The sequence below is a fragment of the Ursus americanus genome, chromosome 5 (assembly GCF_024610735.1).
Source record: "Ursus americanus isolate L20-20 chromosome 5, mUrsAme1.1.p, whole genome shotgun sequence".
Classification (NCBI taxonomy): domain Eukaryota; kingdom Metazoa; phylum Chordata; class Mammalia; order Carnivora; family Ursidae; genus Ursus; species Ursus americanus.
Window position 1 is genome coordinate 63,577,843 of NC_142131.1, and position 24,565 is coordinate 63,602,407.

The 24,565-nt window shown below is 40.0% G+C and overlaps 1 protein-coding gene and 1 long non-coding RNA gene across 2 annotated transcripts in view; one reads left to right on the forward strand and one right to left on the reverse strand.

Annotated features, from left to right (window-relative positions):
* Positions 1 to 24,565, forward strand: part of LOC148110133 (uncharacterized) — a 172,541-nt gene that overhangs the window by 60,137 nt on the left and 87,839 nt on the right. The gene's annotated exons all lie outside the window — the stretch shown is intronic.
* Positions 2,260 to 24,565, reverse strand: part of CCDC192 (coiled-coil domain containing 192) — a 193,605-nt gene continuing 171,299 nt past the window's right edge. Inside the window, 1 exon segment of the mRNA XM_087862334.1 lies at positions 2,260 to 2,691. Within this exon segment, the coding sequence (XP_087718460.1) occupies positions 2,405 to 2,691 (287 nt within the window). The 3' untranslated portion in view covers positions 2,260 to 2,404.

Here is a 24,565-nt window from a genome sequence, read left to right on the forward strand (position 1 = left end):
TTCTTCACTGGCTCATCTTGGATATTTAGAAGTGACAGGCTCAGTTAATTATTAACCACAGTTCCAGCTCCGCCTGTTATTTTATCTCCACTGTCAGTCTGCTTTCCTTCTGAGGGCTAGCCAAGGCATTGGCGGGGGGGGGGGGGGGGGGGGGGGGGGGGGATGGACCTAGAAGTTAACATCCCCCTCTCTGGGATATGATGGGATTTTCTTTTCTCTCCTTCCCTACTTTCCATCTTTCTCACTACCCCCCCCCCCAATATCCCTTGGGATTAAGACAATCTCTGGTAAAATAAAGAGCTGGAAACTTGATGATCATAATAACAGCTCAAAATTGTGGAGATGGTGATTTGTCTTGGAGATAGTCCACTCTTCAGAAACAGAAAGATTTAAAGCTTTCTCACAGATAGACACAATGAGGACATACCAACCCTCAGCCATGTTGTCCGAAACAATGGGCAAAACTTCAAGGTTGGAACAGAGAGACCTAGTCGGGGCCAGAGAAATGGAAAGACTCAGGACATCATGGGGTTTGAGGAGGTGAGAAGGAGAAGGGATTTCTGAAGTGGATTCTGTAAGGGCTGAAGCACACTCCGTGGAAAAGGTTCTTTTTGGAATCATGGAAAAGTACCCTGAGTCACTTTCTGGGGTAGGTGTCTATTCATGATCAGAGAGTTGTAAATTGGTTTCATTTCCGATCATGGACTGCAACTGTACATCCTTGCTGACATTACATGTGAAACTCTGAGATTATATACAAATATAGAAAGAGTCTAGCTTTGTAAGAAAGAGCACTTACTGGTACAATCTGTGTTTTGTTTTGTTTTGTCTTGTTTTGAAATGAACACCTAGAGTCAATGTTGTAAAGCTATTATGAGCCCCAAATTTAATTACTTCCCCCCTTTTTTTAAGTCAGATTTGGAATCTTTGTTTTGTAGATAGTCGGGATCCATAATCAGATTATACGCTAATTGAATTTTGTAGAAGACACCTCCCATTGGTTTGCAAGGAGCAATTCTCCCTTTGGGTATAGTCTTTTATCTGGGAATAAAAGTGTGACAGCTCTGCTTGAATTCAGCCTTATACCAATGTGTCTTAAATTGTAGGTCCTAAAAAAACATTCATCAGGAATCCCACCTGTGTTAAAATGCATGCTCCTGGGGCCTAACCCAAAGACCAGGAATATGAATTCTTATTGATTACTCATGCTCAGTAAATGAGAACCTTTATTAAGCAGCATTAATCAGGTTTACTCTGTGTTACATTCTCCCTTCCATTTCTTATCTCCCTTCCCTTTGAGGAGACTCATGTGTGTCTATAAACTCTTGCATGATAAAAGTGGTGATTCTCATGTTTGCTATGATATTTCTAATATCTGTTGTCTCTGGTAGACAGAAGTCTCTCAGTATTTGTTGAACTGGTTTAATTAAATCAAGAAGTGGTGATGTAGTCAGATCCACGGGAGAGCTACAGCTGTTTGCCTGAGTCATTCTATACTAGGACAGTAAGAATTAAGTACCAAAGTTAGTGCCTAGCTGCTCCCTTTGTGTGGGAAATAGTTTACTCGAAGGAGATGCGTGAAAGAAGAACATGATATGATTCCTTCTAGACCATTAATTATAGGGTAGCTTTCCTTTGCCCATCCTCTATTTTTCCTGACATGATTTTGTGCTGTCCACACCTCCTTGATACAATAATAACAGAAGAGTATATTTTGTTTTGGTCTGAGTCTTGATCCAACAGGAAAAAATAGTGATGTCTGTTTTCCCAAGGAGATGTTGTCCCAGGACACTTTTCCCAAAGGACCACAGTGCTGATTCATCCATTCTTTATTTATTTTTATTCTTTAATTTTATTTCAATTCTACCCTTGCTAAATGCTAATAAGATACATGCCATAAAGAAATATATTCTAGAGGACATGAAAAAACGGACCTCACGTCTGTTAACTCTGCTGGCAATGATGCCACTCTTCAGTACCCTAATGCTCCCCAGCTTGAAGCTTGCCTTCTATGACAGTTTTCTGTCCACAGATGAGCTGCTTATGGATCCAGGTGTGGTGCCACCTTGCAAAGTGACAAACCTCTGATAAGAAAATAATACTATGTTCTTTGACCGTTGGTGTAGTTGTGTGTTTTTCTCCATCCCATGGTTATCTGGGATATTTAAAAACATAGTGTTCCACAAGTGTGTGGGTTACCTGACTACTGATGTCTGAAGGGGAAATATTCAGGAATTGCATCTGAAGACTCCCCTTTGCTTTGTTTCCTTCCAATACAAATGTTATAGGATATATTCAAACCCATCATCTTGAACTTGAGTTTGCGAATGGGGAGACTAGCTGGGTTCTGGACTTTACACTGGTGACACTTAATAAACATTTATTATTTTCTTACTGGGAATCCTTACATATCCTCATCAGAGACCACAGGGGTGACACTATTATTAAAGAAAATCGGGGCTTCTTGTAAACATTCTGGAGAGTCCTCAACCTCTTGGAAGGGCTGGGATCCCCGCTCAGCTTCCAGCTGCTGAATCTTCCTTTCCTTTTGCTCTAAAACATCTTCCAGCTGGGTGATCTTCTCAGTCTGAAGGGAAACTTGCGTCGACAACTCCATAATCAGGTTAATTTTTCGATCACCTTCTTCCACAGGCGGGAGGCCGCCACTGGACTCTTCCCGAGAGTTGTCTTCTAGAGCAAAGAAGAAAAAGAAAGTCTGAGCAGTTTTAATTGGATTTCCCAGAGCTCAAAGAGAGGGAAGATGAAAAAGCTGTATTTCTCACGTTCCTAAAAGGGAACACAGATGTTGCGTCATCTGGTCAGATATACTGAGAATGGAATCCGGATCCGGTGAGGGAAAAGTTTCAGGGTGCTCATGAAAAAAGAACTTGGAAGCCTCCAGAGAGGGAGGAGAATCAGTCTTTGCCAACTCTTTTTTGTAGCATTTAACTTTTAATTAACCATGGGAATGAGCACTCTTTGAAAATCCAATCTATAAACAACAGTCATCCCAAGTTTCATGGTATCCTTTTGCTTAAGAATCTTTCACAAGAGCGACAATCGAGTAGAGATATACTTTAACTTGAGTTTAACTCAACTGGGGGAAAAAAAAACAAACAAACTTGTTACTGCCCCTTCTGGAGGATGTGATGAGAAAAGACTAGTTTCTTAACCCAAGTCAGCTTTACAGTTGGCAGGGGTATAATTTGAGGTGATCCAGGAAAACTATTAGCATAGTATCTGCCATAGAGATTCTTTTTGTAAGGTCTGAAGCTTTTTCAGCATTTCTTAATAAAAATCGCCAGTATCTCCTGGATAGAAAAGCTTATCCTTTATAATTTCTGACCCCTCAGAGAAGGATAGAAGCCTGAGTAAGGAGGAAGAGGGAGGCTCCAATAAAGAGCTAAAATGTTGGTGGCTGGCAGCAGGGAAGCCTTGGGGGAAAAAAAGTTCCAGTAGACCATCAAACAATGTAGCTGCTGATAGCAAACCACATCCTACTAGACTTTAGTAGGGTCACCCTCGTTTACCGCTTTCATCCTGAAATCTCCACCATTAAAATCACGTCTCTGACTTATATAAAGGGCAGACAAATCAGCTGTAAGTAAGGGATGTCAATTGCTTGGGTGTCACTGTAGGAATATTCGAGCTAATAGCATACGAATGAATGGTATTGACAGCTGATTACTATAATTCAAGGGTCCAGCATTTAGTCCTCCGTGAACCCAAACCCCACAGCTGCACCGGAGGGAAACCTAACTGCCAGTCCAGGAGACAAATGCCTGCTACTATGGTGTAAAGACGGGCTAAAGATGGGGCAGCTTTGCTGTGATAGTCCATGCAGGCAGGGAATCACCCACTTCTCGGCAAATAAAACTCATTTGCAGTTTTTTTTCTAATTTTCCCCAAGGGATCGTGGGATGAAAGCTTGAACACTGAATTGCACAGGGGGCAGGATGCTTTGGGCCTCCCAAAAGTGATGAGGGGAAAGATCAGGATGTCCTTTGCTCTTTAGCAGTTGTGCTTAGCGATGTCCTACATTCCAAGAATCTGTGGAGAAGTTTTTGTTCTGAAGATGTGAAATTTTAACACTAATATTGAAGGAGATGGTAGTTTGAATACCTTTCTTTAAAAGCAGTGGAAAAAAATCTCCACACCTCAAAGGAGCATGTGGTTTGTTGCCTCTGCAATAGGCCTGTGCTTTCAGGCCCGGCAGAGTCAGTCCATTTGGCAGGAGGCTTTCATCAGCTGCTGATACGCCAGGGCCTCCTCACCTTTTATCTGGCCAGAGCTGTGCTGTCCAATACAGTAGCCACTAGCCACATGTGGCATTAAGCAATTAAATGTGGCTAGTCTGAAATGGTTGTACTATAAGTATAAAATACACATTTGATTTTGAAGACAAGTGTGAAAGAAATGTGAACTATCTCATTAAATTTTAAAAATTGGTTATGTATGAAAACAATAAAATTTGGATCTGTTGTGTAAAATAAGATACATTTTAAAACAATGTTCACTCATTCATTTTTCCTATTTTAAAAATGTGGCTCCTGGAAAATGTGAAACATCATACGTGGCCTGCGTTGGTGGCTCTCACTTTTCTGTTGGCTGGTGCTGGACTCGACTTTCCTTTTGGGTGAGCCCTCTCTGAAACCCAGGGGGATGGGTTTCTTGTAGGTGGCTCTAGTTAACATGTATGGTTGTTGGTTGGGAGGGAGGATTGTTGACCCTCAACTGTTAGCACACAGATCATTTTTCTGTTACTCCCGAAGGTAGAGGCATGGAAATCTTGGAAATCTTATGGGTTGAAGTGAGTTTTCACAGGAGAGGAAAGAAAAGACAGGAAGTGGCAACAAGAGGCAGTGAGAAGATAGGAAGGAAAGGAATGGTGGGCAGGAAAGGGAAGACAGGGCCTTCATGAGGCTCCGGGATGGAGAAGGGCATCAGGGGCCTCCCTCCTTGTTGTGCCTGCTTGTCCTCTTTCTCTTTGACCTCTCTTCAAGGAGGAGTTATTTCCTACCAATTTACACACCTAAGAAAAGGCATTTAGTGCCATTAAGGAGGCAAACTGGTCAAAAACTTTTTTTTAAAAATAAGGCAAAATAGGTGCAATACTTTGTTCATCTAATTCTAGTGATAAAGGGGTAAAAATGCAGCAGGATGTCATTATCTAGGCAATTGCAGTTGCAAGGTCTGCATCCTCTGTCTCTGCCTGCCCAGAAGACAGAGAAAGAGAATGAGGGAAAGAGAGGCAGGGTGTCTTGGTTAGCTCAGGCTGCCATAACACACTACCAAACCTTTGACTCAGGGCCTTATACAACAGAGATTTATCTTCTCACAGTCCTGGAGGCCAATAGTTTGAGATCTGGGTGCCAGCATAGTTGGGTTCTGGTGAGAACTCTGTCTGGTTTGCAGAAAGCCACCTTCCCATTGTGTCCTCACATGGTTCAGAGAGAGACCACAAGCTCTCTGAAGTTTTCTTCTAAGGGCATTCATTTCATGACCCAACCCTTATGACCTCATTGAAACTTAATCACTCCCAAAGGTACCATCTCCAAATGCTATCACATTGGGGTTAGGGCTTCAACATGAATTTCGTTGGGGATGCAATTCGGACAATAGCAAAGGGAAAAGACAATTGGAAAAGAAGAGTTAGCACAAGGGCCTTGATTCTCATTGTATTGTTTTCATGTATTAAATGAAAATGCTGATAAGGAGATAAGCTAAAGTGCAGTTTTTTGGATTCCATGTATAAGTGATATCATATAGTATTTGTCTTTCTCTGTCTGACGTATTTTACCAAACAGAGTGTAAACACTGAACTGATTGAAAAAGAGTGGTATTTACTAAGAAGGGGGATGGGGAGGGAGGAATTGGAGAAGTATTGGTCAAAGTGTATGAATTTCTAGTTATAAACTTAAATTCTGAGTAATGTATAGTGTAATGATTATAATGAATACTACTGTATTGCATACTTGAAAGTTGCTGGGAGAGTAGATCTTAAATGTTCCCTCCACAAAATAGACATGGTAATTCTGTGATGGGCTGGTAATCTTAGCTAACATTATGGTGGCAATCATTTTGCAAAATACACATGTATCCAGTGAACACATGGTACACTTTAAACTTACACCATGTTATAGGTCAATTATATCTCAGGAAAACTGGGGGGAAAAAAGAAAAAACGAAGTATATATACCAAGAAAGAAGTTTCTCATACAGCTATATTTTACTATTTAATGACCTCTTCACACATACAATAAAAAATATTTTTGTCCCATTTCTAAACACGTTACAAATCATAAAAGTGTTTAAACTCTTCAACGAAGTGGGGGCTCCAGGAGCCTCATATCCTATTTGTAGTGGAATTAGCCCAGGGGTGGTCGACACTCCAGCACGATCTGACTTGCACCATTCTCCCTGAGTCCAGGCTCCCTTATCTGGAAGCTCCTGACAGGACTACCCATCCCCACTGGTGCTCTTTCCTAGATTTTCATTAGCAGCTCAGATAGTCTTGCCAAGGTCACATCTGCCTGAAGCATAGAGGGTTCTGTCATCTGACCAGATAATCTCAGGTTTCGCCCATTCCCAGGGGCTCCAGGAGACACAGAGACAAGAGAAATTCTTCTGTCACAGGTAGGGAGCAAACCTGATTAGCCGTAGTTCGGGTATGAAATCACAGTTGCTACCATTAAGTACATGCCGTTTTTCATGATTTCCCCTCCTTCTTCTTCAACTTAGAGTAAGTGTGAAGATGGAATGACAATGATAACTTAGGGTCATGGCAAAGAGGAGAAGAGGTGGTGGCAGTTGTGCTGCTTAAAAAGGTTTAGAAAGAAGACAGACAACAGGAGCATTCTTTTGCTCGCAGCTGGGGCAGACTGGGCTCACTTTTCTATGTAGCCTTGAAGGACAAAAGGCCCGGAAGAAATTGTGACATTTGCCTTTGACCATTTCCAGCTTCTCATTCTTAATATCCTTAAACCCTCATGCTCTTAGCCTTAAACCCTTCATGCAAAGTACCACATGTGAGTCACAACAAAAATACTAGGAACTAAATAGATAACAGCAGCTGTCATTATAGTTTGAGTAGCTTAGAGACTTAGCTTAGAATGTGTATTTTGGGACCATCTGATCTCATCTGCACAGGAATTACATCTGCAACATCTCTAACTGATGCTTGTCTAAGTAAGTGGCTCTCAGACATGAGTGTCCCTCCAGCTTTTCATAGGTCAGCTGCCAGTTGTAACTAATAAGTAAAATTTGCCTTTTACCGTCAGTGTGGCTGCACATTGTTAGAGAGATATCTGGTGGGTGGAAAGCTGTGATGGACAGACTGGAGGAGAAAGCAGGATACAGCTTGTTGCTAATCAGAGAAAGGACATGTGGTTAATACTAGGTTCAAAGACCTAAATCACGTGAAAACATCGCTCTGTGCATCCGGGAAGTTAATAGTTTTGCGTCTACTGTAATACATGACTGAAGGGTGACCCAGTGAGTGTCTGGGAGGCTTTTTAAAGATTTTCTAAATACTTTCTAAAAACGGGCATTTCCCCTTTTGATCCCTTCGCTAATGCTACCACCAAAAAGTGTTCAGTGAACACAGAAATGCTAAGAACCACTGATCTGGTTTCTGCTTCACATGCCTCTCACGATGGGAAGCACACCTCTCCCCAGACAGGTCTCCACCGTCATTTAAAAAATTAATTCAGCAGTAATTAGTCACTGGAGCCCTGCACATGGCGACCGAGTCAGATGCGCTGTTGGCTCCCACATTCTCAGTTCCGTGGTAGGGGAGAGGCAGCACCGAGTTAGGCCCCAAAGGACGTTCGGGATTTAGCCTAAACAAACATCTCCGTCGCGTACTACCTCGTGAACGTTTACTTTTCTCTCTGCTTTCCAAGCTAATGACCAAGGCTGCCAAGTGTTTACTCAATAAGAACGACTCTTCCCGGTGAGGTGATTAAATACTTTATTTCATCAGAGCCACCCAGGATTACTGTTTGGCCTAAAAGACTATGTCAGCTTCCTCCTCTGTACAAATGCCCATCACTCTGACTCACCTTCATGTGGTTTTGGAAGCTGTGTATATTTCTCAGTAACCACAAGGGAGTCCAGTTTCATCTATTGCCATACTTGGACTTGAAAATTGGCTCATCCTTGTAAATATCTCTCTCTCACTACTTGAATAATAAACAAAACTTCAACAATAACCTTCCTAGTTTTCTGTCCTTCTCTAGACTTTCACAATTGCCATCTGAGAATAGTACTTCTCTGAAATAAATGATTCGCTTCTTTTGGGGGTTCTTATAGCACAAGTGTTTTACATTGTAAACGTCAAATTAGTCTTACTACTTGAAGTTTTCTCTGTTTTATCCCTTTAGTGTTTTTATTCATATGGAGACCGGTGTCTCTAGTGACAAACGGCCAACTTTGAAGAGTTTTCAATTACTTCCCATTAATGCTGTGAACATTTAGAATACATTTGAAGTTGGCATGTGTTTGTTGATTTGGAAATAAGAGCAGCATTAAAAGAACAGAGTTGATTGGGGTGCCGGGTGGCTTAGTTGATTGGACGTCCGGCTCTTGATTTCAGCTCAGGTCGTAATCTTGGGGTCCTGGGATCGAGTGCCGCATAGGGCTCCAAGTTCAGTGCGGAGTCTGCTTGGCGAGTCTCTCCCTCTCCCTCTGCCCCCTACTCCCCTGCGCTCTCTTCCCTCTCAAATAAAGAAATACAATTTTTTTTAAAAAAAGGATAGATTTAATTGACAAATAAGTTTGGTCAGTTAAAAGAACTGAAATGTAGTTTGATATATGCTTAGAAATTTTCAGTGTATATCAGAAAACTTCCCACATCTTAGTGACAACCACTGTTACAATAGGATTTTATATTAGCAGAAATATCTAAAATGCAATGGTAGATGGGAGCAAATACATATTTTCACCTAGCCATAGTCCAACAGCCCCACACCTTAGATCCTGAACACATGTGTTTTAGTAAAAGCTTTGGAAGGAACAAAATACTTAGTTTAAAACCATGGTGGCAGGGATGCAGTGCTCATGACATGTGGAAGTGCTCTGGAGAGTGATCAAAGAGCTTATAGAGCACTTGATGAAGAAAACACTTAGGAAAAACAAGGATTGAGAGAGAGTATGTAGGAAGCACTTATTGCTTCAAGTTTTGGGGGACTCCCGCAGATGTTGGGCCCGTGCCAGTCCCCAGAATCAGCATGAAGGGTCTGGCTGATGTGGATGCTTTGAGGACTTGTATGGTGTTTGAGGCCCAGGTAGGATGAAAAACATGCACCTCCAATGGTTAGCATTGCTCTTGTGGCAGTAGGATGCTCTCACTGGGAGACACGTCTAGGAAGTAAATGGATTGAGGGAATTGCAGACCCTTACCCTCCTTCCTTTGTTGACTCAGAGGCATAAATGCACCGTGATGCCCATGGTTAGTGTTTATTGAAATGGTTAATTCTCCCTTGCCCAGCACAAGTACTATAGTTGAAGTATTGTGGTAGCTTCATGTCTGGTCCTACTGCTTCTGTGGCCTACCCTTTCAGATTGGTTTCAGCTCTGCACAGAGAGGTCTCATTGAACTTTAAGTTGGGTCTTGACAGTCTTTTGTCTAAAATCTTCCAGTGATTGGGGCACCTGGGTGGCTCAGTTGTTAAGCGTCTGCCTTCAGCTCAGGGTGTGATCCCAGAGTCCTGGGATCGAGCCCCGCATGGGGCTTCCTGCTCCACTGGGAAGCCTGCTTCTTCCTCTCTCACTCCCCCTACCTGTGTTCCCTCTCTTGCTGGCTGTTTCTCTCATTGTCAAATAAATAAATAAAATCTTTAAAAAAATAAATAAAATAAGATAAAATCTTCCAATGATTTTTCATCTCATGTAGACTAAAAACCCATCTGCTAACATACTACATGATTTGGCCCCCCTTTACCTCACGGACACAATATTCTTCCTTTCCTTCTTCCTAACAGGCTAGGCATGTTTCTACCTCAGGGCCTTTATATTTGCTTCTTCCTCTGCCTGGATAATTGTAGCTTTGATGCATACATGGCTGGCTCCCTCAGTTCCTCAGGTCTCTCCTCTCTAAAGTCACCTTCACCCAGGGAAGTCTCCCCCAGCCATCTTGCCTACAATTTCACTGCAACCCCCACTGCTGGGCACGTCAGATCCTTGTTCCCTGCTTTGCTTTTTTCTGAAATGCTATGTCTGACTGTTTTATTTTTATCTTCTTGGTAGTCTCTTCCTACCCCAGTAGAACGAAAGCTCCATGAGGTCAGAAATCTTTGTTTTGTTCGCTATTGTGTTTTCTCTGTCTAAAGCAGTGCCTGGCACATGTCTTAAGTCATTTGTTCAGTGAATAAATAGATGAAAGTTAAGTGCATATATGATACAAAACCATAGTAGCAATGACCAGTCCAAAGGTTTCCATTGGTACATTGTTAGGATGGTTCCCAGATTTCCTCCCCAGGCACATATTTTCTTCACACAAAGCTTTTCACTACTGCATTCCTCCCCCCCCCCACCCCCAGATAATGAACTGTTGTGATTGTACAACATTGCAGTTAACATCTGTGAATTTAGGATTCTGTTAAATGGAAAAATGGAAAAGTTAGAACAGCTCTCTTGCAGATCTGTGACTTAGATTCTGTGAGCTATAAAAACGATTCTACACACTGGCACCTGGGGAGTTTCATCAATACAGAGAATACAGGGTCTCACTGCTGAAAGTCTGCTTGAGTGAATCTAGGAAAGTATCTGGGAATCTATAGTTTTACAGAGTGCCCTAGGTGGTTCTGATGATTGGCCAGGTTTTGGCAGTTGAATTTCTGCTGGCCTATAATAGGCATGGGGAACTAAATTTCTGGCTAAATCCTAAAAGGTAGGCCAGAAATCTTCTAGGCATGCCCCTTCTTGACAAGGCTGTGCTACACAAAGCAGAAGGGAGATCACATCTATTATATTCTCAGTGCCTCTCCCTTGTTACCTGACATGGCTCTGCCTGTGAATGTTATCACTGACTGAATGTATCCATGGTCTTCCCCTCCCTTCCTCCACAATTAGCTTAAATCTCCACAACATCTTGCCAGTTCTAACTTGGCTGAATCATCTCCAGAATCCAGAGAAAATGATGAGTGTTTGGAGGTTTGTTTTTGCTTTTGTTTCTGTTCCTCAGTGGTTGGATGGATCCATTTCCTCACAGGCTACTCTGAGAGATGATGCCTTGAAGGCAAGCACAGTGACTCCTGGGCTTCCATAAGGGTTTAACAGGCACCACCACCACACAGGGAGCGAGCAAGTGAATCCCCTTCAGCAGATCTGAATCCAGGATTTTCTTTCTGGAGCTTCCTGAAGTCAACTGATCTGCCCCCAGAAGACTAAGAAAATTATAATAGAAAGATGTGTGAATACCTTGGTACTAGGTTGGGAGGTGGGAGAGATTTGTTTGTGTGGAAAAGCAAGTGAGGACATCTCAAAGATGGCACCACAAAACAAATATAGGCTGGTCCATGATGGAAGATGGGGGAAGCAACCAGTGGCCAGACACTACGTAGGGGCCTAGTGCAATGCTGTGTCCCACCTTCTATCTACACCAGTAAGGTAAATTGTTTAACCAGGGTGAGGGTAGGACAACATTGGTTAACTTAGTCCATTGCTCCCTTTCGGGGAAGGGTGCCTTCCCACCCTCTTCAGGGTCTCAGGTCTTATCAGATTGTTCTACAGAAGGAGTTCTTCAACAAGATTGGGAAACAACACAAACACTATTAGCATCAGAATGCACATGAGTTATGCCTAGAGGAAATCAATCTAAGAAGAAGAAAGGTTTCTTTGGACTCTCTTTTACCTTTTCCAGTAAGCAGGACCTGAAGTCCCCTTCTATAAACCTGGCTCCTTTGAAGAGAAGAATGGTTCAAGCACAATGACTGATTCCTGGCCAGAGGCCTAACGGTGAAAATGGACTCTGGTAGGGGAAAAGGAAATTCACAGGAGGGAGATACCTAAGAGACTATGAGACAAGAAGAAAAAAAAAAGAGATAGTAGATGAAGGACTATTTCTATGCTTATCTGCAGGGGAATCAGTATGGACTCAAAGTCAATTGGAGGAATAAGAGTAAAGATGCTTTTATATCATTTGGACTGCATGTTGCACTAGAGTGTAACAGTGAGACTCTCCTGCTTTTCTTCTTGGTGCTCAGGGGTTATATGAGGCTAAGTCTATAGAATGAAGGACAACAATTTAGTTGTTTGCATTAATTTTCAAGCAGTTATTTGTTAAATTTCTGGTGTTGCATGACTTTGAGAAATTATGATGCTGTAGTAAGAATAGTATTGGTATTAGTGTTATAGTATTATATTAGTATTATATAGTAGTATATAGCAATAGTATTATAGTATTATATTAGTATTATAAGAATAGTATTGCCCCTGTTATTCTTTGACAGGGGCAATGAAAATTAATGTTCTTTTATGGAGAAAGTTAGGAAAAATAATTTATCATTTTTGTGGATTAGGGATTTGCTTGTATAAACTACGCGGGAGAATGGGTTTTGTGGAGAAGAGGTGCAAGTCATTTTGATTTAGTTGACCTGACAGTGCTATTAAATGTCTCTGACAACAGGACACTTGGATACAGTCATTTTGAGTGACATGACAGCTATATCTCACCACACATGGCTTCTTCTCTTCCTTAAGTCTTATCCTGTCCCTCAATTTCTTTCTTTTGCATAGCCCTGGGATGACAATGATGGCATCACTGAATTTTACCAGCCTCCTAGATTCAGTGCTAGGTCTAGACTCAGCATTTCTTGGGTGAAGATAAGAAATCCATATATAAGATGTAATAAATTGCAAAAAAAAAAAAATACTATAGTGACAAAGGCTCTCTTCCTAACAAAACTTGAGTTAGGCTCCTCTGAAGTCATCCTTAAACCTTGTCTTCAAGCGCCCAGCTGCAAAGAGAAATCTGCTAAATCACTTTTCGAGAATCCCCACCCTTAGTATCTGATCATCCTCCATATCTGAAGAAATTCCTTATCCTCCACCACACCCCAGGTGACATCTGGTCACCCTGGCCTGCCTCCCCAGTTACTCATCTCCCACCCACAAACCCCAGACACACCTCCTACTATAAATCCCCACTTTTCCTTGTCATATGTAGAGTGGAACCACCCTCTCTTTCCTACTGTGGACACTGATTGCAATCAATAGCCCTTAATAAAGTCTTCCTCACTGTTCTCCCAACTGTCACAATTGTTGTTGTTGTTGTTGTTGTTGTTTCCTTAAAAATAGCAGCTGAGGATTCTATTCGGATTGTTGATGTATTTCACCCTGGAATCCTAAAAATGATAAAATCAACTGCTGCTAGTACTGTCCAGGTTCAATTTTCACATCGTGCAGTACAGTTCTGCAAGTGGTGAACACTCCTTTTGAGAATGGCATTGCTGAGATTAATTACTGAGATTTTTCATTATGTAAAACATCAAGCAGAGAATGCTCTTCTGGCTTCATCCATCATTTTCAACAAATTTGTCAGAGTCCTTTAGAAATAGGGAAGTACGGTAGGCAAAATAATGCCCCTTCCCAAATATGCCCACTAAGTTATCCAGAATAATGGGTCCCCAAAGATGTCCCCGGACTTGTGAATATGTTTCTGAAGATGCTGCGTTGCTGGCTTTGAAAATGGAGAAAGGCACCACAACCTAAGGAATGCAAGTGGCCCATAGAAGCTGGAAAAGGCAAAGAAACAGATTCTGGCCTAGCGCTGCCACAAGGAACACAGTCAGGTGATGCCCAGTGACACCTGCTTTAGACTTCTGGACTCCAGAACTTTAAGGTAATAAATTCGTGCTGTTTTAAGCCACAAAATTTGTGGTAATGTGTTACAGCACTAATGGGAAGAAAATATAGAAGGGAAAACTAACGAACATCTGAGTAATGAGGAAAATCTATAGGATTCCCAAAAAGCTCATTTAGGTACAAAGCCACTAATGGACTTGGATTTCAGCTAAGGACAACTAAAGGTTTCCAAACATCCAGAGAGGTCTGAATTCTAGACCCTCCTGCATCCTCTGGAATCTCGTGCCTTTGTTATACTCCATTCCTTGTAAGTGTTAACCTCTCCACTGACTCCAAGCCATTAGCATTTAAATGTACTCCTTTGGTACCAAACATCCCAGAGAGGTCTGGATTCCAGACACTCCTGCATCCTCTGGAATCTTATACCCTTGTTATTCTCTGTTCCTTTTGAGTGTTAACCTGACTCCATGCCATTAGCATTTAAATATACTCCTTTGGTACCATCTTAAAAAGGAAATAAAACCCTTTCACTACTTAATGCCCCTTCAGCTATTGCTCTATAACTGTTCTCCCCTTTACTATCAGATCTCTTGGAAGAGTTGTCTATACTCTGACTCCCTTTCTTCCTTGCCAACCCAGTGCGCTCTAGCTTTTGCTTTCCATTACGTTATTCAGCTTTGCCTTGCTGAGCTTTCTGATGTCACTAAATCCACTGGACTTACTGTTCATCTTGTAGGACCTCTAAACATTTGCGGTTGTTGACAGCCTCCCATAAGACACTCTTTCCTTGACTTCTGTAATATGACACTGTTTTCCTCCAAACTTTCTGACTACTCCTTTGGTCTCATTTTGTGGGCCTCCTCAGAGTAATTACTGCAAGGAGATCCTTAAACTCCTGGTTTTAAGCTTTCTTCTTTTTCTCTATGATCTTGGTTGCAATCTATTTGTGTGAATGATGCCCCAGTTTATAACTCTAGGTGAGACCTGAGCCCTGGACCTGGGATCCCCTCCTTTGAGATCTCTCACAAACATCTCAGATACAATACGTCCCAAACTCATTATCTAACCTCCAAAATTGATTTCCTTTCAGTATTCCCTAGCTAAGTAAAGTGGCATCACCAAGCCTGTCCTTGCTAAAATCAGAAAGCTGAGCATTATTTTAGATTTCTCCTTTACTCTCATGCTCTTCCACCTTTCTTGTCCCTAAGTGCTGTAGATTCAAACATCTAAATAACTCTTAACTTTGTCTAATTTTCTCCATACCCATTAGATCAGGCTATGTATTCCTGTAACATCTTTCAACTTGTAATTCTCATTCAAAAATTATGTTCTGAATCTCCACAGAGTACTATTTTATCAAGGACTTTCCCAAACTCCATTATTTCTTCCTCAGTTTTAGTCACTACATCATTTAATTATTATTTAAATTAGTTACATTTCAAGTCACTTCACTTTAGTCACTTCAGCTTTAGTTTCACTTCATGAAACTATAATAGATGGCCATAAGGAACTAATGGTTGGTGGGGCCTACTTTTCAGATGACGCAAATGGGCTTTATAACGACACACCTGAGCATTTGGACATTTATTGTTGAAATCTCCAAGGTTTGGTTCAGAAGAGACCAAGAGAAATGTGGGTTTTAGAGAAGAAGCCCTGAAGTTCCTTTAAGTGCATGAGAGACAACAGCAGAGTTGAAGTAGGTAGGAAATACCAAAGCGCACCCTTGAGAGGAATAGCTCATAGAAACAAGCAATGCTTATCAGTGTCACCTCCTATACAAGTCTAACTTCATTTTTATTAACTTTCTTTTACTTTTATGCAACTTGCTATTAGTTTACATTTCATGGTAAGAAGACAACAGTACGAAATGGAGTCAGGGAAGGGTGAGTGCCAGGGATGTCTCCACTAACTTAAATCGACAGCTTAAAAGTGCCCTGTTTTTGACAACAGCCTATGGAACATGGTTCCTTCAAGTTCTCCTCTCAGTGGAATGCCATTCCAATTTTATCAGCTTTATTTTCTTTTTTTGAAATTTCAAGATGTAATTTCATCTTGAAATTATAAAAGATAATTCAGAAGTGATGGAGAAATTCCCCATGAGGGAATTCAAATAAGCTTTTCTTTATTTAGGAAATCTTCTGATATTTGGTACAAATGTTAACTTTCATAGATGTTTTCCCTGTTAAGTAACCTCCTTTATCATGTAATTTATATGCCTTCAGAACATTATCAAAGCTAATGGCAAAGGAATTATTTTCAGGGTGTTCTTAAATTGAAGGCACCATAGAGAAGCACAAAAAACACGTTTGGGAAACTATTGAAATTCTTAGAAATATGCTTCTGATACTGGGAAGTTTTGTGGTATATTTTGGATGTATTGTATATTAGTATTTGAAAAATAATATTTATAATTTTTAGACATGTCAAATAACTCCCATAACTATAATTTCACTTTTTCCTCTTTCTGTGCAACTCCCCCCCATACTTGTAAGACAGGAGGAAAAGAGAGAGAAAAGGGAAGTGGGAAAAGAAATAAACTTTTCCATAGCACCTACTGTGTTATTTTACTAAGAACTTGCTCAGCAAGCATATAAAGCAGAGGAAATGCTTACATCTTGTTTCCATTGTTATGACCAATAATACCACCACAGTACTTGTATAGGCACAGGTCTGAAATATGTTGGCCACTTTTCTGATCTGGAGTCACAATTTATCCATTGGGGGTGATATTCTGAGCATTTCTCAGCAGTTTATGGAATATTCCTGGCTTTAAAACAGAACAACAGGCTATGTGTGTCATTCTTTTTTGTTTCCATCTATTATTAATTTCTGATCTAAAAAAATGCTTAAATAATAGGAATCTTAGGAACTGGCAGCTGGGTTACCATTAAGATTTGTGGGCATTTGTTCTGGGTACTTTCCAAGATGACCCTCCCAGTGTCTTCTGGTTCAAGCCACCTGGATAAACAAAAGCTTAGGGACACATTAATTTTCAGCAGGATAAGTTCTCATTTTGTTTCTGGTGTAAGGTACATCATTTAATTATTATTTAAATTAGTTACATTTCATCTGCATCGTGAATTAATTGGTTACCTCTTTACTTCAAACCACTTAAACGGAACCTTCAAATGATAAAGTGTACTTAAAATTGTGAAAGTATCTGTTTTTTTTGAAGACTCAGATTAGGTTTAATCAATTAAGTAAGATTAGTTTTACTTGGAGCTAGCCTCAAAGAATTAATATTGTCTGAATACAGGTAATACTCAAGTTATGATGGTTCAATGTAATGATTTTTCAATTTTATGATGGTGTGAAAGTGATATATATTCAGTAGAAACCAAACTTCAAATTCTGAATTTTGATCTTTTTCAGGGCTAGTGATATAGGCTATGATACTTTCTCTTGCTGTTGGGTAAGTGGCAGTGAGTCACATCTCCCAGTCAGCCACATGATCTTCAGGATAAATAACTGATCCACTTGCAACCACTCTTTACCCATACAGCCATTCTGTTTTTTACTTTCAGCGCAGTATTCAATATATTACACGAGGTTTTCCACACTTTATTATAAAGTAGTCCTTGTGTTAGATGATGTTTCCCAATTGTAGGCTAGTGTATTCTGAGCACATTTACACTTGTCTAGGCTAAACTGCAATGGGTGTTCTGTAGGTTAGGTATGTTAAACACATTCCTGATCTAAAATGTTTTTAATTTATGATGGGTTTATCAGAACATAATCTCATTATAAGTCTAGGAAGATCTGTACGTTAGTCAGGGTGATTTCACACATGGCTATCGCCAACCTAAGACAATGGGGAGTTTATTATTGCACATAAGGTGAAGTCTGGGGAATTCCAGGGACAGCTCATTTTGTGACTCAAGGAAGCCAGGTTGGGTTCTCTTGTTTCTCTCTCCTATTTGCAAGGTGGCTGTTTTCTTCAAATGTTGTCTAAGAGTAGGAAGAGAAAAGAAAGTCTTGTCTCCACCCACTCTTTTTTTTTTTAATTTACTTTTAGTTTATTTTTATGTTCAGTTAGCCACCATATAATGCATCATTAGTTTTCGATGTAGCGTTCGATGATTCAGTAGTTACATATAACACCCACTGCTCATCACAACACCGGCCCTCCTTAATACCCGTCACCCCGCTACCCTAACTCTCCACCCCTCTCCCCTCTGAAACTCTCAGTTTGTTTCCCAGAGTCCAGAGTCTCTCATGGTTTATCTCCCTCTCTGATTTCTGCTCCCCCCTTCAGTTTCCCCTCCCTTCCCCTATGATCTTCTGTGCTATTCCTTATGTTCCACAGATGAGTGAAACCATATGATATCTGTCTTTCTCTGCTTGACTTACTTCACTTAGCATAATCCCCTCCAGTTCCATCCATGTCAGTGTGAATGGTGGGTATTCATCCTTTCTGATGGCTGAGTAATATTCCATTGTATATATGTACCATAACTTGTTTATCCATTCATCTGTTGAAGGGCATCTTGGCTCCTTCCACCGTTTGGCTATTGTGGACATTGCTGCTATGAACATTGGGGTGCATGTGCCCCTTCTTTTCACTGCATCTGTATCTTTGGGGTAAATACCCAGTAGTGCAATTCCTGGGTCATAGGGTAGCTCTATTTTTTAACTTTTTGAGGAACCTCCGTACTGTTTTCCAAAGTGGCTATAACCAGCTTGCATTCCCACCAACAATGTAAGAGGGTTCCCCTTTCTCCACATCCTTGCCAATATTTGTTGTTTCCTGCTTTGTTAATTTTTGCCATTCTAACTGGTGTAAGGTGGTATCTCATTGTGGTTTTAATTTGAATTTCCCTGATGGCTAGTGATGTTGAACATTTTTTCATGTGTCTGTTAGCCATTTGTATGTCTTATTTGGAGAAGTATCTGTTCATGTCTTCTGCCTACTTTTTGACTGGATTATCTGTTTTTTGTGTGTTGAGTTTGAGAAGTTCTTTATAGACCTTGGATACCAGCCCTTTATCTGTATTGTAATTTGCAAATAACTTCTCCCATTCCATGAGTTGCCTCTTAGTTTTGTTGACTGTTTCCTTTGCTGTGCAGAAGCTTTTTTTCTTGATGAAGTCCCAAAAGTTCATTTTTGCTTTTGTTTCCCTTGCCTGTGGAGACGTGTCTTGAAAAAAGTTGCTGTGGCCAATGTCGAAGAGGTTACTGCCTATGTTCTCCTCTAGGATTTTGATGGATTCCTGTCTCACATTGAGGGCTTTCATCCATTTTGACTTTATCTTTGTGTATGGTGTAAGAGAATGGTCCAGTTTCATTCTTCTGTATGTAGCTGTCCAATTTTCCCAACACCATTTTTTGAAGAGACTCTTTTTTTTTTTCCCATTGGATACTTTTTCCTGATTTGTCAAAGATTAATTGACAGAATTGGGGGTCCATATCTGGAGTCTCTCTTCTGTTTCATTGATCTATGTGTCTGTTTTTGTGCCAATAGAATGCTGTTTTGGTGATCACAGCTTTGTAATATAGCATGAAGTCAGACAATGCGATGTCCCCAGCTTTGTTTTTCTTTTTCAACGTTCCCTTGGCGATTTGGGGTCTTTTCTGGTTCCATACAAATTTTAGGATTGTTTGTTCCAGCCCCTTGAAAAATGCCAATGGTTTTTTAATAGGAATGGCATCGGAAGTGTAGATTGCTTCTTCTACCGATCTCCCTACTATTCCTTATGTTCCACAAGGAAGGGAAGAATGAAGGGGGGGGAGGTAAACAGAAGGGGGAATGAACCACGAGAGACTACGGACTCTGGGAAACAAACTGAGGGTTTCAGAGGGGAGGGGGATGAGGGATTGGGCTAGGCCAATGATGGGTATTAAGGAGGGCACATATTGCATGGAGCACTGGGTGTCATATGCAAACAATGAATCATGGAACACTACATCAAAAACTAATGCACTGTATGGTGACTAACATAACATAATAAAAAATTAAAAAAAGAAAATGTATATTGCTCTAGGAAGAATAGACATTTTAACAATGTTTATTCTTCCAATCCATGAGCATGGAATGTTTTTCCATCTTTTTGTGTCTTCCTCAATTTCTTTCATAAGTGTTCTATAGTTTCTAGAGTACAGATCCTTTACCACTTTGGTTAGGTTTATTCCTAGGTATTTTATGGTTTTTGATGCTATTGTAAATGGAATCAATTCCTTATTTTCTTTTTCTACAGGTATATTGTTAGTGTATAGAAAAGCAACCCGTTTCTGTGCCCGCCTTTTTAAAAAGACTTTTTCCTTGTTTTTGAGAGAGAGAGAGAGCACAAGAAGGGGGAGTGGCAGAGGGAGAGGGAGAAGCAGACTCCCTGCTGAGCAGGGAGCCGGACATGGGGCTCAATCCCAGGACCCCGAGATCATAACCTGAGCCGAAGGTAGACACTTAACTGACTGAGCCACCCAGGTGCCCTTTGTCTTCCCTTTTTAAGCATTAAACCCTCCGTGATGCTCTCAGCAGAATTTACCTTATATATTTTTGTCCATAGTTATGTATCATAATCCTAAAGAAGCCCTTGACAAGAAAACAGAATCACTGTGATTGGTTGAGACCAATAAATATTAATGTTCTGGGGTGGGTGGGGAGGGTCTCTGAAACATAATATCTACCCAAATGATGAATAAAGTTGGAATTGTGTTAAGAAGGGTGAAGAATAGTATCTTTTATGTAGGTGATAAATAGCATCTACTACAGTGAACAACATTTTTTATTAAGGATGCCAGTAGGGATGCCTGACTGGCTCAGTTGATAGAGCATGCAACTCCTGATCTCAGAGTCATGAGTTCAAGCCCCACATTGGGTGTAGAGCTTACAAAAAAAAAAAAGAAGCCAATACTAGTGTATCATTCAGTAATATTTGTGCTGCAAAAAAGCTGAAAGCCCAACTCTAACTGGTTTAAGTAGTAAAGAGAATGTGTTAACTCCAGAGTTAAGGGCTAGTTTCAGGCAAGAATCGAACTAGTAGTCCCAATGATGTAAATGAAGATTGTTCGGTCTTTCTGCTCTTTACAAGGTGAGCTTCCTCCTAAGCCTAGCACTATTCTGGTAGCCAGATGACTGCCACTGTCTTCCTGTGATGACTCTCCTTTCTGTCTGGGGTCTCTACCTTATTTACTATAGAAAAACAGGAGATTTTTCTATCCCTTAATCTTCAACAAATATCCCTCATGTTCCATTGGCTTGTATTAGATTATAAGCTCATCTCTGAACCAGTACATGGGCTATACAATTGATGTTTAAGCTTATAACACTATAATATATTTAAAGCAATGCTACTTATAACACTAATTTTCTGACAGAAGTGGAAAAAAATCAGGAAGACAAAATGAATGAATGAATGAATGATGAATAAAGACCTCTCTCAATTATTATGAGTAGGCATTTCCGTAGCAAGAGTCTCAATAAATCAAATAATTGTTGTCTGGAAGATAGCTTGAAACCAAGCAAATCATAAACATCAAATTTATAGGAAACGTCTAGTAAAAGCCACATCAGCATCCAAATTCTAGCAGAATAAGAAGCTGGTCGTTTTGGATGCAATTGTTGGTTTTGAAAAAGACGAAGTTATTCATTGTGACATTTTGATATTGAGGAAATTGAATTAATTATTTCTTGGCTAAAGAACACACACAGAATTCAATTAGTTTGGGTTTGAATTTGTCTTTGATATTTGTTTATCATTTGAAGAGAGTTTTTAAATCTAAATAAATAAGAAGAAATGTTTTTAGTAGCATGTACTTTTTAGTGTGCAGTGATGTTTAATGCCAGAAATGTCAACATTTCTAAAATGATAACTATACACACCACAAAGTAAAAAAAAAAACAACTATATACACACACACACACACACACACACACACACACATATATATATATATATATATATATATTTATTTATATATATATTTTATACATTCTAAAATACACTCTTGGACAAATTAATAGTGTCTAAGAGCCAGTGAGTGAATTATGTAATTCAGTATAGGGAGAGAGAGTAGCTCCCAAAAGATGCAATGGGAGGGTTCAGAGCCTACACTTGCATGGAGTGCCATGGCAATAATTACTTAAACTTGTGGACAAATCAGCCCCTCTGTGTAGGGGCCTCTTCATTTATAAAACAGAGATGTTAATCTTTTTTTTTTTTTTGACTGCAGAGTCCAACGATTGTATTAAAGACATTGAACTTCCAGGCATACATTCTAAACTATTTTTCATTAACACAGTGTGTTGCATTGTTGGTTTACCTGTTGGCATTTAAGCTCCTTATGCTTGGTAGAACAGCCCAGATAGTTATTGCCTTGTAGTGGGTACGTGTTAAGTGCCAGATTCTCGCTGAGTTAAATTGGAAGCAATGATGGTGATTATGATCTTGTCTTCTTTAATAGATGGAAGGGTAGGAGTAAATAGCTTATTTAGTATTCCTGTAATGTCACGATGACCCCCAAAACTACTCGTCAGTCTTTACCTATAGAAAAACAGCCAAAAGGACCAAAGTTGGGCAGAAATAATACTTCTTCAGCTTTTTCAGCTTCCTGGAAATTACGAACCTAATTGATGATAAGCCACAAAGTTACATATTTGCATAAAAGCATGAATCTCTCAAGTGTGGAAAATAAGAATGCTGCCAAGTAAGAATTTCAATTAAAACTGTAGAAAACACTTTTAAAATTGGTCCTATAGTAATAACTACTATAATAAATGTTTGAAAAGCCAATAGAACAACTTAAATCCTCAGATTAACATCTCTCTGCAAGGGTGACATAGGGGTGCAGGTGTGTACATGTGTAAACAATTGTCCTTATGGTCCCAAAATACTCAGAGAAGAAGTAGATAATGTGACACAGGAAGTAATAGAGGGTAAGAGGCTACTACCCAATGGGGAATCCTTTATCTGGACTTAACCCCCTTAAAAGTTGTACTCTGTTGAAATAGCTGATCCTGCCCCTGTAATACCAGATAGATAGAAGTACAGAGGGACAGAGAGAGACAGAGATAGAGAAAGAGGCAGAAAGAAGGAGAGAAGGAGAATGACATCTAGCAAGGCACCATAGTAGGGGGAGAAGCTTTAGGACTGAGCAGTCATTGGGCAAACTTTGCAGAGGATGCTTTGGAAAATAGTGATTCTTTAAAGTTTCAGCCGACTTAGGTAGTAGCAAAGTAGAATCTGCTATAAAACCCCAGTGACAATGAGTTTGTGTCTTGAGGGAGAACTCTGTACAACTGTGGATAGAGAGACTAAGAATTCTATGCTTTGTGTACAGAAGCTCTGATACAAGAGAGTGACTCTACCATATACAGTGTGAAACTGGGACAGTGCAAGGGATAGGAAAGAACAGTGGATCTTGCAGATCAATGGTACTGATGCAAAATATGGACAGAGCCAGGAAGGAGTTGTTTCCTTATCCACAAATTCCTTAATGAGTAAGATTGGAAATTAATATAAGAACTACCTACTTTGCTCAAGGTAACTTTAGAAAACTGTGTGTAGTGTGTTCTATAGTATGGCTTGAGGCCTTCCCAGTCTTTCATCTTTACAACATTCTGAGTCAAAGAACCCTTTAGATAGTATTAGAGATAGTCATGGGAACCAGGAGGAAGCATGTGACTGTAGCAATCAAGTATCTGGAGTGGTAAAACTGGATAAGCAGCATCATTTTCCAAGTGCTGGTTGAATAAGTCCTGATCCTACCTGGATGTGTCACACATTCCATGTGCGTATGTACATTATATATGTCATATGTACATTACATATGTACATACATATAAGCATGGCTAGGAGTTGGTAGAGACCAGTAAAATAATAGTCAACCAAATGCAAAGTTGTTAACCACCCTTCCATCAAGACTATACTTTTATACAAAACCAAATTAATGTAAAAGTTTGATTTTGTACAAAATTCTAATGGATTAACATCAATTAAGAGAAAATGGAATAATATAAATGAGCATTTCCGAATGGGACTTACTTGTTTTGGAAGTGTGGATGCATTCATTCACCCTGCAAAGGACCTATTATACCCAAACCTCTTAGTTAGACCTTAGGATAAAACAGCGACTAAAAACCAATCTACCCCGAAAGGGAAAATATAAAATGCTCAGTTCTTCCTCTATTAGTCATAATAAGCTTGTTTGTGTCAACATTCTGTTAATTGTCTCAGTTGAAGACAGAGAACTGCAAATGTTCTCCAACACCAAAAACATTCCATGACGAAAACAAGCATCCTGAGAAGGATTAAAGTAACTGCACGTGTGCTGTATATACACCTTAGTTTCCTATAGTCAGGAGGAAGGTTAGCAGGATGATATATAAGAACTTTTTTCTTTCTGGGGAACATAACACTGGAGTATTAGGATTCATGGATAGGAGCAATCTGTGTTCAAACTAGGGCGCTTCCAATCAACTTGCTGTGTGAGCATGGAAGAATTACTAAAACCGTGCTTCATTTTTTTCATCTGTAAACAGGCCTATCAATACATCAGTACAGCACCTCATAGAACTGTAAAAGACTTAGGAGGTTAATTCATGTTAAGCTCTTAGGATAGTGCCTGGCACACAATAATTGTTAAAGAAATGTTAACTGTATTATTACTATTGTCTACCTACATTTTCTAAGCATATTCCCTGAATCAAAGTTTTCCATATTCCTATAAATTAGCTGATGTTTCTGTCTAGTAGAATGCTCAAATAGAAGTTTCCATTTGTATAGGTTCACAATCCCATAGCTCTATTTCCGAAATCCTAAAA